The sequence below is a fragment of the Oncorhynchus mykiss genome, chromosome 16 (genome assembly GCF_013265735.2).
Source record: "Oncorhynchus mykiss isolate Arlee chromosome 16, USDA_OmykA_1.1, whole genome shotgun sequence".
Taxonomy (NCBI): domain Eukaryota; kingdom Metazoa; phylum Chordata; class Actinopteri; order Salmoniformes; family Salmonidae; genus Oncorhynchus; species Oncorhynchus mykiss.
Genome location: NC_048580.1, coordinates 12,182,023 through 12,196,091, shown reverse-complemented (window position 1 = coordinate 12,196,091; position 14,069 = coordinate 12,182,023). Strand labels below are relative to the sequence as shown.

The window sequence follows — 14,069 nt, the reverse complement described above, 5'->3', positions numbered from 1 at the left end:
CTGATTCCTCGTCTGGTCTCTTCTCTGCACCTGGGTTCAACCTCACCACGTCACATCAGTGGATGCCAGGAGATGCTAAATGTGTTTATGTTAATTAACGTTCAGTTATTTGCTTGACAATCCACGGCTGACAAAATGTCATGACCGCCACAGCCCTACCTGTAGCTAATGTTGTGTTAATAACTGTACACTATGTACAGCAGGGTACACACTGTATCTCTAATGCCACAGACCATGTTCTACTGTAGCCATCGCTATAGTAACAGCCCACTCCAACCATCCATCCACACACACACACACACACACACACACACATGCAGACACACACCACCCGTACATCGCAGCATTCCTGTGACATCTGGCCCATCGCCAAGGGGTCGCTATGGCAGCACAGCACGGCAACGGGGGGAGGGAGGGCACTGCGGCTCCGCTACTGGCCAGTCTGTTATGCAACCTGTTTACACACACACACACACACACACACACACACACACACACACACACACACACACACACACACACACACACACACACACACACACACACACTGTGAGTAATACTGCTTTATAATATATCCCAGATAAAACTCTCCAGTAATGGCATAACTGAGAAAAATACATTGATGTCAGCAGCTTACCGTTACTGTACACTACTATACTCCATACTATGAGTTGCATGACCATTCAGGCTACAATATTGTGAAATGGTATTTCCTGTGCAGTTAAAGAGCGACTGCCTTTAAAATGCAACAAAATCCCTTTGAAAACGGTCTATCTGGCATCAATGTGTCAGGAACAGTTATTCTAGTGACAATATTGACGACAAATAAATAGGATCATTTTGGTCATGAAGTCAGTCTGGTCTAAAACAGAGTTTGGAACATCTGTGCATCACAACGGGTAAATGAAGGTTGGGTTTTGATTTGACGATGTGAGACAGATCCTCCCAGCAGCTCCAGAATACTGCACCAAACACCTTAGTTAGATGTAAAATTGCTCAACCAAAATATCCTCTGCAAAAAAACGTCAAAATGAATTCCTGATTTTCTGGAGTTATTTTAGATTCATTCTGGGGATTTAGAGGAAGTGAAATGGGCTTCCCCGTCTGAAGTTGCTTTATGGGGGACAAACATTATTAACTGATCTCTGAATCGGTCAGGAAACTGAAATCTCGTTTTTCTAATGAGCAACAGAAAAACACACCTGCCAATCGGCGTGTTCAGTGGCTGTTGAAATATGTCCTATACTGGAGGTCTGTTTGTTGTGTGTGTGCGGTACTGTATAAGAGATGTGGTGATTGTGTTGTGTGGTTTGTCTCTTGCAGGCAGAGTGAGAGCAGAGAAGAGATATTTAGCTGAACAGAAGTAAAGGACTGTGGAAGGACTGAAGACACCTGCCTGGCAAAACTTACCAGAAAGAGACCAAAGCTCTCCATCGCTCTGTCTCCCTATTCTCTTTGTTTGTCATTCTCTCTCTAATGGGAGTAACTTAGAACACGTTGCTCCATCTCATTCCCCTGTCCCTCCCTGGTGACGGGAGCGCCCAGCAGGATGTGATGTCGTGGAAGAGGAACTACTTTGCGTCAGGCGGTGGCAGCGGAGATCCTGGTGGAGGGCTACAGGGACTGATCACGACCCCTCGGACTATGGCCTCCTTCGCCCCGATTAAAGGCCTTAGCAACGAACCTGGACAGAACAGCTGCTTCCTAAACAGTGCTCTGCAGGTACGAACGCACGCATGCACACACCCGCACATACACACACACACACACACACACACACACACACACACACACACACACAGACTATGCTGGACTGTCATTCTCAGTGATCTCTCACTCTCTGAGTCCCGCAGAGCCATGATGGGAAAGATACAGAGAGCGATAGAGAGAAAGAGAGACAAAGACAGAGAGAAAAATAGACAATGATAGAGGGAGAGAAGAAGGAGATATTATATATATATATATATATATATATACAGTGCCTTGCGAAAGTATTCGGCCCCCTTGAACTTTGCGACCTTTGGCCACATTTCAGGCTTCAAACATAAAGATATAAAACTGTATTTTTTTGTTAAGAATCAACAACAAGGGACACAATCATGAAGTGGAAAGACATTTATTGGATATTTCAAACTTTTTTAACAAATCAAAAACTGAAAAATTGGGCGTGCAAAATTATTCAGCCCCTTTACTTTCAGTGCAGCAAACTCTCTCCAGAAGTTCAGTGAGGATCTCTGAATGATCTAATGTTGACCTAAATGACTAATGATGATAAATACAATCCACCTGTGTGTAATCAAGTCTCCGTATAAATGCACCTGCACTGTGATAGTCTCAGAGGTCCGTCAAAAGCGCAGAGAGCATCATGAAGAACAAGGAACACACCAGGCAGGTCCGAGATACTGTTGTGAAGAAGTTTAAAGCCGGATTTGGATACAAAACGATTTCCCAAGCTTTAAACATCCCAAGGAGCACTGTGCAAGCGATAATATTGAAATGGAAGGAGTATCGGACCACTGCAAATCTACCAAGACCTGGCCGTCCCTCTAAACTTTCAGCTCATACAAGGAGAAGACTGATCAGAGATGCAGCCAAGAGGCCCATGATCACTCTGGATGAACTGCAGAGATCTACAGCTGAGGTGGGAGACTCTGTCCATAGGACAACAATCAGTCGTATATTGCACAAATCTGGCCTTTATGGAAGAGTGGCAAGAAGAAAGCCATTTCTTAAAGATATCCATAAAAAGTGTAGTTTAAAGTTTGCCACAAGCCACCTGGGAGACACACCAAACATGTGGAAGAAGGTGCTCTGGTCAGATGAAACCAAAATGGAACTTTTTGGCAACAATGCAAAATGTTATGTTTGGCGTAAAAGCAACACAGCTGAACGCACCATCCCCACTGTCAAACATGGTGGTGGCAGCATCATGGTTTGGGCCTGCTTTTCTTCAGCAGGGACAGGGAAGATGGTTAAAATTGATGGGAAGATGGATGGAGCCAAATACAGGACCATTCTGGAAGAAAACCTGATGGAGTCTGCAAAAGACCTGAGACTGGGACGGAGATTTGTCTTCCAACAAGACAATGATCCAAAACATAAAGCAAAATCTACAATGGAATGGTTAAAAAATAAACATATCCAGGTGTTAGAATGGCCAAGTCAAAGTCCAGACCTGAATCCAATCGAGAATCTGTGGAAAGAACTGAAAACTGCTGTTCACAAATGCTCTCCATCCAACCTCACTGAGCTCGAGCTGTTTTGCAAGGAGGAATGGGAAAAAATGTCAGTCTCTCGATGTGCAAAACTGATAGAGACATACCCCAAGCGACTTACAGCTGTAATCGCAGCAAAAGGTGGCGCTACAAAGTATTAACTTAAGGGGGCTGAATAATTTTGCACGCCCAATTTTTCAGTTTTTGATTTGTTAAAAAAGTTTGAAATATCCAATAAATGTCGTTCCACTTCATGATTGTGTCCCACTTGTTGTTGATTCTTCACAACAAAATACAGTTTTATATCTTTATGTTTGAAGCCTGAAATGTGGCAAAAGGTCGCAAAGTTCAAGGGGGCCGAATACTTTCGCAAGGCACTGTATATATATATATATATATATATATATATAGAGAGAGAGAAAAACAAAGAATTAGAAAACAAACCCAGTTTTGATAAACTCCCATATCAACTGGGTGAAATACCACAGTGAACAATCACAGCAACAGGATGTGTGACCTGTTGACACAAGAAAAGGGCAACCAGTGAAGAACAAACACCATTGTAAATACAACCCATATTTATGTTTATTTATTGTCCCTTTTGTACTTTAACCATTTGCACATCGTTACAACACTGTATATAGACACAATGTGACATTTGAAATGTCTTTATTCTTTTGGAACTTATGTGAGTATAATATTTATAAAAAAATGTATTGTTTATTTCACTGTTGTTTATGATCTATTTCACTGTTGTTTATTATCTATTTCACTGTTGTTTATTATCTATTTCACTGTTGTTTATGATCTATTTCACTGTTGTTTATTATCTATTTCACTGTTGTTTATTATCTATTTCACTGTTGTTTATTATCTATTTCACTGTTGTTTATTATCTATTTCACTGTTGTTTATGATCTATTTCACTGTTGTTTATTATCTATTTCACTGTTGTTTATGATCTATTTCACTGTTGTTTATTATCTATTTCACTGTTGTTTATTATCTATTTCACTGTTGTTTATTATCTATTTCACTGTTGTTTATTATCTATTTCACTGTTGTTTATGATCTATTTCACTGTTGTTTATGATCTATTTCACTGTTGTTTATTATCTATTTCACTGTTGTTTATGATCTATTTCACTGTTGTTTATGATCTATTTCACTGTTGTTTATTATCTATTTCACTGTTGTTTATTATCTATTTCACTGTTGTTTATTATCTATTTCACTGTTGTTTATTATCTATTTCACTGTTGTTTATTATCTATTTCACTTGCTTTGGAAAGGAAAACATATGTTTCCCACGCCAATAAAGCCCATTAAATTGAAATGAGAGAGAGAGAGAGAGTTTGGGGTAGAATATGTCTTCCCTGCGCTGTGGTGATGTATAAATAAATAAATAAATAAATAAACTAAGGAGGGATGGAGGAGAGGGGGAAAAGGGAGGAGAGAGGGAAGAGGAAGGAGAGAGGGAAGAGGAAGGAGAGAGGGAAGTGGGGGGGAGAGAGGGAAGCGGAAGGGCAGAGGGAAGATGGAGAAGAGAGGGATGAAGGAGGACATCGGGAAAAGGGAGGGGAGATGGAGGATAGAGGGAAGATGGAGGAGAGAGGGAAGGGAGGTCAGAGGGAAGAGGGAGGACAGAGGGAAGTATCAGCATGCAATCTGTCACCATCCTCCCCTTTAACCTTTAACCCTTAACACACACTGTTGTAAATAAGGCTGAAACTTTGCTGTCACAATACTGTATCCGACTCACATCACACTAACTGTTTCCCAGCAGAACTGGGATTCGAACCGTCAACCCTTCGGTTGCTGGTCCAACCTCTCGGTTTCCTGCCTCCCCTTAAAGGCCCAGTGCAGTCAAAAACATAATTGTTCTGTGTTTTATATTTCCACATTATGAGATTGGAATAATATTGTGAAATTATGGTAATTCCCTTCTTTTGATGGGATGTAGTTTTGGCCTGCCTGGTGACATCAAAATGAGTTATATAGTCAAATAAGAAAACAGCTAGTTTTCCTTTTTCCCCTCCCCACTCAGACCACTGTCTAAATTCTTGCTTGAGAAATTGCTCCTTTCTTTTTGACCATTTTAATTGAAGACAATCACAGTTAGGTACTTAATTGTTACCCAGAAAAGATTTGATATTGAGATAAAAACCTCAGCATTGGACCTTTAAAAATGTAAAGATATAAAATATACAAAACATGTAAAGATATCAAGTGTATGTTTTCTCTTTAGGTCCTGTGGCATCTGGATATCTTCCGTAGAAGTTTCCGCCAGCTGACCACCCACAAGTGTATGGAAGACTCCTGTATCTTCTGTGCCCTCAAGGTAGGTCTCCAAGGGCCCTTCATTCTCATGAGCACTTATTTAGCTATTATGAGTGTGTGTGTTCTATAAAGCATTCTAATGAGGCTGTGTGTACAGTATGTGTGTGTGTGTGTCTGTCTGAGTACATTGTGTAGTGTAGCAGTGTTGGTGTGTACAGAGACGTCAGCATTGTATAATGTAGTGTTGTCGGTGTGTACTATGTGTGTGTATAAGTGTGTTTGTAGCGGTGTATGTGTGTGTGTGTGTTTTACACGCTGTTCTATCTCCTGAGCCGCTGTGAAATTAATTGGCTGACCGAAAGTGCTGAGCCAGCAGAACCCACGCTGGGGTGCCGCACACACGCACGCACACGCACGCACACGCACACACACACACACACACACACACACACACACACACACACACACACACACACACACACAGGCATACTGGCTGGTATCTGAAGCAGCATGGTTGGTGTATGTGTGAGGCAATAGTAATGCTAACTGCAATGAGTTGGTTGAACGGATTCTGTCTGCTGATCAGACAACAGTTTATTTTTTTATAACACCTAGAGGTGAACTTATTACCGCTACACTGGCAGTAAAACTCTACGTTACCGTTGATTACGTTACGGTAATCTCCTCTTATTCACTCTGGACATGCATTAGCAGTACCCATCTCGCTAACGATCATCAGATCCTAATGGCCTGGTACTCAGGGCTCTATTATCCCTCCATCAGGTCCTATTGGCCTGGTACTCAGGGCTCTATTATCCCTCCATCAGGTCCTATTGGCCTAGTACTCAGGGCTCTATTGTCCCTCCATCAGGTCCTAATAGCCTGGTACTCAGGGCTCTATTATCCCTCCATCAGGTCCTAATAGCCTGGTAATCAGGGCTCTATTGTCCCTCCATCAGTTGCTAATAGCCTGGTAATCAGGGCTCTATCGTCCCTTCATCAGGTCCTAATAGCCTGGTAATCAGGGCTCTATTGTCCCTCCATCAGGTCCTATTGGCATGGTAATCATTTTTTCGAAATGTATCCGTTATTATTTCTTACAACCAACAAGAACTTTTGAACATCAGACAGACAGTTACTTACCCCAATAGGCTCTATTCCGCCTCCAACGTTCTAATTTCCTTCCGACCGGGTTGATGACTTCCGGAGCGAGTTCTGCTATTGTTTTTATCATTAGCTTACTAGCTATCGTCGATGCATTTCTGACTGAAATAGTTCGCGATGACTACGTTTAAATGACAGCCCCATGAAGGAGGTGCTAATGAACATTGTTCAGTGCCTCTGTGTTCAGTTTCTTCCAAATGTAATGGTATTGTGGGCTTCCATCGTTTCCCAGTCCATGTAGAGCTCAGAAAGAGGTGGCTAGTGGCAGTACGTCGTGACAACTTTACTGTCACCAAACACACAGAGGTGTGTAGTACACATATCATCGAAAGTGACTTAGTTGAGGGAAAAATTGGGGGGCGACAACAAGAGGTGTTGTTCCTACTGTCTTCGCGTGGAACTGGCACATTCAAAAGAGACCTGGTGTTTGGGAAAGAAGACTGAAACCTCCTGCTCCGACTGAGGGGGATGAAGAACAAGGTGCGCTGCCTGTGGACTGTGCTGTCTCTGATCCGGTCCAGAGCACGGGCCAAGCCAGTGTAAATGTACATGTGTTTATTTATAAATAATAATTGGTTTATCTACCACATGTATCAATCATTTGTGTTGTAGTGAATATCCGTTTGTGTGGAGCTGGTATTGGCTTTAATTAGGCAATGAGTAACAGGGGTGGAGGGAAGAAATCAAGTAAACACAGTACAGCCAGAATGCAAGATTGAATACAATGTTGGAGATGTGTGATTGATTAACTGAACTCTTGAACATTTGCTGAAATACATTTTTTTAAACAAATCTATTCTACTGTAGATTTCTTCACAAGAACATCAATACTTATTTTTCATAAAACCACTAAACTTGGCACCCATGCAGGGGATCCATTCAGGTGCGAGAGACACTTCTGCAGGTAGTGGTAAAAGTAAGTGCTCAACCTTCTCTCTTGTAGTTTTTGAAACATGTAGATCTGTGCACAGATGACAGTCACACCAGCTACAACCTGTGAGAATGATTTGACCTTGCACCTGCCAGTAGGAAGCATGAGATCTCTTCAACTTCAGCTCTCCATTCTGTATCTTCAGGTAAGGGCAGTCAACATAACTTGGTACATTTGGGCACTTGACCTCTAAGGGTCTGGGATCAAATATGATTCCATCTGGAGAGGATCCTAACCACGGAGCATCTGGGTGCACTACGAAGCCACACGGAAAGATGTTAACATTCTTCAGTGTGCAGTACTCCTGTACATCCACTGGCTCCATGACCAGCCCCTCTTCATCTCCATGGTCTGTATACCAGATCCCTGTACAGCCACTGGCTACATGGCTAGCCCCCTTCATCTCCATGGTCTGCATACCAGATCCCTGTACAGCCGCTGGCTCCATGACTAGCCCCCTCTTCATCTCCATGGTCTGTATACCAGATCCCTGTACAGCCGCTGGCTCCATGACCAGCCCCCTCTTCATCTCCATGGTCTGCATCTGCATACCAGATCCCTGTACAGCCACTGGCTCCATGGCTAGCCCCCTCTTCATCTCCATGGTCTGCATCTGCATACCAGATCCCTGTACAGCCGCTGGCTCCATGACTAGCCCCCTCTTCATAGCCATGGTCTGTATACCAGATCCCTGTACAGCCACTGGCTCCATGGCTAGCCCCCTCTTCATAGCCATGGTCTGCATACCAGATCCCTGTACAGCCACTGGCTCCATGAAAAAAAACGTTCCCATTTTAGACGGGATATTTTGTCAGGACAAGATGCTAGAATATGCATATAATTGACAGCTTTGGATAGAAAACACTCTAACGTTTCCAAAACTGTAAAGATATTGTCTGTGAGTATAACAGAACTGATGTTGCAGGCGAAAGCCTGAGAAAAATCCAATCCGGAAGTGCCCCATATTTTGAAAGCGCTGCTTTCCAATGAGTCCCTATTGAGCTGTGAATGTGCTATCAACCAGCTTACGCTTTATACGTATTCCCCAAGGTGTCTACAGCATTGTTTTACGCATTTATGTTGAAGAATAGCCGTAGGCGGCTACATTGCGTAAGTGGTCACCTGATGGCTCCCAGGGTGACTCTAGCGTAAAATACAGAGGTAGCCATTACTCCAATCGGTCCTACTGAAAAACGAATTGGCCCGACGGATATATTATCTATCGATAGATATTTGAAAAACACCTTGAGGATTGATTATAAACAACGTTTGCCATGTTTCTGTCGATATTATGGAGCTAATTTGGAATATTTTTTGCCGTTTTCGTGACTGCAATTTCCGGGCGATTTCTCAAACGTGAAGAACAAACGGAGCTATTTCGCCTACAAAAATAAGCTTTTTGGAAAAAATTAACTTTGGCTATCTACCCGGGAGTCTCGTGAGTGAAAACATCCGAAGTTCATCAAAGGTAAACGATTTAATTTGATTGCTTTTCTGATTTCCGTGACAAGGTTGCCTGCTGCTAGCAGGGCATAATGCTATGCTAGGCTATCGATAAACTTACACAAATGCTTGTCTAGCTTTGGCTGTAAAGCACATTTTGAAAATCTGAGATGACAGGGTGATTAACAATTCCAATATATTTCACTTGTGATTTTCATGAATAGGAAGATTTTCTAGGAATAGTTATGTCCGTTGCGTTATGCTAATTGGTGTCAGGCGATGATTACGCTCCCGGACCCGGGATGGGGAGTCACAAAAAGTTTTTAACTGACTTGCCGAGTTAAATAAAGAATAAATAAATAAATAAATGAAATACAACTTTGAAGAATCTCAAATATAAAATATATTTTGATTTGTTTAACACTTTCTTGGTTACTACATGACTCCATATGTGTTATTTCATAGTTTTGACGTCTTCACTATTATTCTACAATGTAGAAAATAGTAAAAATAAAGAAAAACCCTTGAATGAGTAGGTGTGTCCAAACTTTTGACTGGTACTGTATAACTAAAAATACATTACAGACAAAATACTTTACAACTGACATACATTTAAAAACATGAACATGTAGTAGTGTGTGCACCTATCAGTTACACATACTGTACATGTCAGTACATACACACTTCCAACACATACATGTCAGTACATACACACAACAAGTTGGTCGCTATGGAAACACTTTGGAATTTCCAACACATTATATTTTTCTTATTAAAGATGTGATGCAGTCAGTCTTTCCTCAACTCTTAGCCAAGAGAGACTGGCATGTATAGTGTTAATATTATCCCTGGGATTACATTGAAAACGTGTTGCTCTGTTCTGGGGCAGCTGCAACATAATTAGTTCTTTCTTTGCAGCACTGGACCATACAACTGGCATCTAAAAGAAATGTGTTCAGTTTGTCCCATCAAGATTTACATGCTAAAATGGCCACTGTATACTGCACTCCAAACGTTCTGTCTATGAGTCTGGGAGAGAACGTACAGGCCTAGGCGATGCTGCTGGTTCACTATTTGTGGAGGGCAAACGATTTTCACTTTGGCCCTCCTTCTGCACCCATAGGAGAGAGAGAATGGGAGGGTGAGGAGAGGGAGAAGGGGAGGGAGAGAGAGTGAGAGCGAGAGCGAGAGAGGTAGGGGGAGTGACAGGGGAAGTGAGGGATGAATGAATGTGGAAGTGGTGTCGATTGCACCTGTCCTCTCTTAGTGATGCTTAGGAATTTTCCCCTCAACTCAATCACACACACACCTCCCTCCTCCCCCTGTCTATATCTCTCCTAATCCCTTCCTCTCTCCTTCCCTCACTCCTCCCCCTGTCTATATCTCTCCTAATCCCTTCCTCTCTCCTTCACTCCCTCCTCCCCTGTCTATATCTCTCCTAATCCCTTCCTCCCTACTCCCCTGTCTATATCTCTCCTAATCCCTTCCTCTCTCCTTCCCTCCCTCCCCCCTATCTATATCTCTCCTAATCCCTTCCTCCCTCCTCCCCTGTCTATATCTCTCCTAATCCCTTCCTCTCTCCTTCCCTCCCTCCCCCCTATCTATATCTCTCCTAATCCCTTCCTCCCTCCTCCCCTGTCTATATCTATCCTAATCCCTTCCGGAGGCCGGTGATTTGAAAAGTTGAGGAGGATGGGAGACGCACGGTGTAGGCACAGAGATGTCAAAGTGTTTCAAAAATCGTCAAAAGAGTAATTACTTTAACCTTAAGCGTTTAATAAAGACATTTATAGTACAATGTTTTGGGGAATGGGAATGAGAGGGCTACTTACACAGTGTTTGGAAGGGATCACAGCAGTGATTGAATGAGGGTATGAGGCATGAGTTGAGGTGTTCAGAGGCTTGACTTCAGTGCAGGACAGGATTTGACTGGGAAGACCATAAATAATAACACTACACAGTTAGACAAAAGAGCTAAGAGTGAGTTAGTCCAAGCAAAATCCTTGATGTGTAATAATGTGAGAGTGTTTGTGTATGTGATTGACTCTACATACAGTAATGAGAGAAAATTGATGGAGGTAGTCACAGTGCTTGGAGAGGAAACATTCAATGTGCCAGTGGATGAGCTGACACATGAGACAAGGCTTCAGTTCATGTCAGGACAGAGTTGACAATGGTAGTGAAGTGGAGTTGTCATCACCTCTTAATCAGGGAACAGGAGGGGACTTAGCTGTAAATACAAATAGCAGATACATTCCATTACAGCTGCGCCATCGTAGGGTCCCAGAGCGGTCAGACTGGTGGTACCATAGGTCCCAGAGTGGTGGGGCAATTTTTATCCCCTGGGGCCCAGAGTTTTTTGAAAAACCCTGTCAAACTGCAGCAACCTTATACTTGTTCATATGAATTACGTTTAGATGAGATTAGGAAGGGGATTTCCTCTACCCAGACGCAGACAACTGATAGACAGTAGAACTCTCAGGGCTGAGCTTTATGTATGTTTGCATCATGCAGGCCTATGCAACTGTAGGCCTTATAAAACCCACATCTGTCATCACTATTATGTTGATTGATTACTTCCAGATAAACTGCACACTCGTGCTGGTAACGTTAGCTAGCTAGCTACTGAAGTTACCATGGCACATTTAAATAAAATGCAGTAAATGAACACAAAAATAAAGTTCTAAAACCAAAAAAACTGTTTTTAATATACTTCCCCCGTCTCCTGTAAATTAAAAAAACTAATTTGAATTGAATAATAGTAAAAAAAACTATCACTTTTCACTCTATTCAACAATATCTCTATCCAACAATGTCACCAAGCTTCTCAACACATAGAACCCCCACAATGCTCTGTGGCACAATCCAAATACAACACACTAGGTTCATTCTCTGATCCTACATCTGTGATTGGATGGACAACATGTCAGTTCATACTGCAAAAGTCTTTATTGGTTGGAGGAGGTCCTCTGGAAGTGGTCAAAATTACCATGTATGTCTATGGAAGGGGGTGAGGCCAACAAGCCTCCTAGGTTTTGTATTGAAGTCAATGTAACCAGAGGAGGACGGAAGCTAATTGTCCTCTGGCTACACCATGGTGCTACCCCAGACAGTGCTGTTGAAGTTACTGTAGACCTTCATTGCAAAACAGTGTATTTTAACCAATTATTTGGTGACATATGAATATGTATATTAGTACTGTTGTAGTAGTACTGTTGTAATACGTTTCCCCACACCATGGTAGACTTTCAACCAAGATACAACTACCTGGACAGATATTATGCTACTCTATGTTCTACTCCGTAAAGCTGCAATTTGCTCAGTTCTAGTGTGTGTGTGTGTGTGTGTGTGTGTGAGTATAGAGTATCTTTGCCCAGTTCCAGTTCAGCAGTGAGCGTGTGTTACCGTCCGACATGTTGCGGAGCGCACTAGCCAAGACCTTCCAGGACGAACAACGCTTCCAGCTGGGGATCATGGACGACGCAGCAGAATGCTTTGTAAGTAAGACACACACACACACAGACACGCACACACACACACACACACACACGCACACACACACACACACACACACACAGACACACACACACACACGCACACGCACACACACACACACACAGACACGCACACACACACACACACACACACACACACACAGACACGCACACACACACACACACACACACACACACAGACACACACACACACACACGCACACACACACACACACACACACACACACACACAGACACGCACACACACACACACACACACACACACACACACACACACACACACACACACACACACACACACACACACACACACACACACACACTCCTCAGAGAGAGCAACTGGGTATGCAGTCTTCTACTCCAGTCCTGCTTTAACACACCTGATTCTAATTGATTAACTAAATCAGGTGTGTTAGTGTAGGGCTGGAACTAAATTCTGCAAGAGGAAGGTTGTCTATCTAACTCCTGTCTGTTCTCTCCTGCCTTCATTGCTTACAGCCCAGCTCTGCTAGCATTAGCCATTTAGCTTAAAACACTGTCCCTCTCTAAAGGACTATCTGGACATACAGGATGTATCAGTGTTTATCCCAGTGTATCAGTGTTTATCCCAGTGTGATTGTGTTTATCCCAGTGTGATTGTGTTTATCCCAGTGTGATAGTGTTTATCCCAGTGTGTCAGTGTTTATCCCAGTGTGTCAGTGTTTATCCCAGAGTGTCAGTGTTTATCCCAGTGTATCAGAGTTTTTCACAGTGTGATAGTGTTTATCCCAGTGTAATTGTATTTATTCCAGTATTTCAGTGTTTATCCCAGTGTATCAGAGTTTATCCCAGTGTGACAGTGTTTATCCCAGTGTATCAGAGTTTATCCCAGTGTGACAGTGTTTATCCCAGTGTGATAGTGTTTATCCCAGTGTGATTGTAATTATTCCAGTGTGACAGTGTTTATCCCAGTGTGTCAGTGTTTATCCCAGTGTATCAGTGTTTATCCCAGTGTGATAGTGTTTATTCCAGTGTGACAGTGTATATCCCAGTGTGTCAGTGTTTATCCCAGTGTATCAGTGTTTTTCACAGTGTGACAGTGTTTATCCCAGTGTGATTGTATTTATTCCAGTGTTTCAGTGTTTATCCCAGTGTATCAGAGTTTATCCCAGTGTGACAGTGTTTATCCCAGTGTGTCAGTGTTTATCCCAGTGTATCAGTGTTTATCCCAGTGTATCAGTGTTTATCCCAGTGTGATTGTATTTATTCCAGTGTGACAGTGTTTAACCCAGTGTATCAGTGTTTATCCCAGTGTATCAGTGTTTATCCCAGTGTGATAGTGTTTATTCCAGTGTGACAGTGTTTATCCCAGTGTGTCAGTGTTTATCCCAGTGTGATAGTGTTTATTCCAGTGTGACAGTGTTTATCCCAGTGTTTCAGTGTTTATCTCAGTGTATCAGTGTTTATCCCAGTGTTTCAGTGTTTATCCAAGTGTATCAGTGTTTATCCCAGTGTATCAGTGTTTATCCCAGTGTCAGTGTT

General features: G+C 42.5%; 1 protein-coding gene across 3 annotated transcripts in view; it reads left to right on the top strand.

Moving 5' to 3' along the window:
- LOC110492832 (inactive ubiquitin carboxyl-terminal hydrolase 54) overlaps window positions 1–14,069 on the top strand; it is a 57,205-nt gene that overhangs the window by 16,111 nt on the left and 27,025 nt on the right. For all 3 annotated transcript variants that reach the window (XM_036946163.1, XM_036946165.1, XM_036946164.1), the window contains exons 2-4: window positions 1,324–1,722; window positions 5,464–5,556; window positions 12,396–12,530. In XM_036946163.1, coding sequence (XP_036802058.1) covers window positions 1,555–1,722; window positions 5,464–5,556; window positions 12,396–12,530 — 396 coding nt within the window. In that variant the 5' untranslated portion in view covers window positions 1,324–1,554. The remainder of the gene's footprint in view (window positions 1–1,323; window positions 1,723–5,463; window positions 5,557–12,395; window positions 12,531–14,069) is intronic.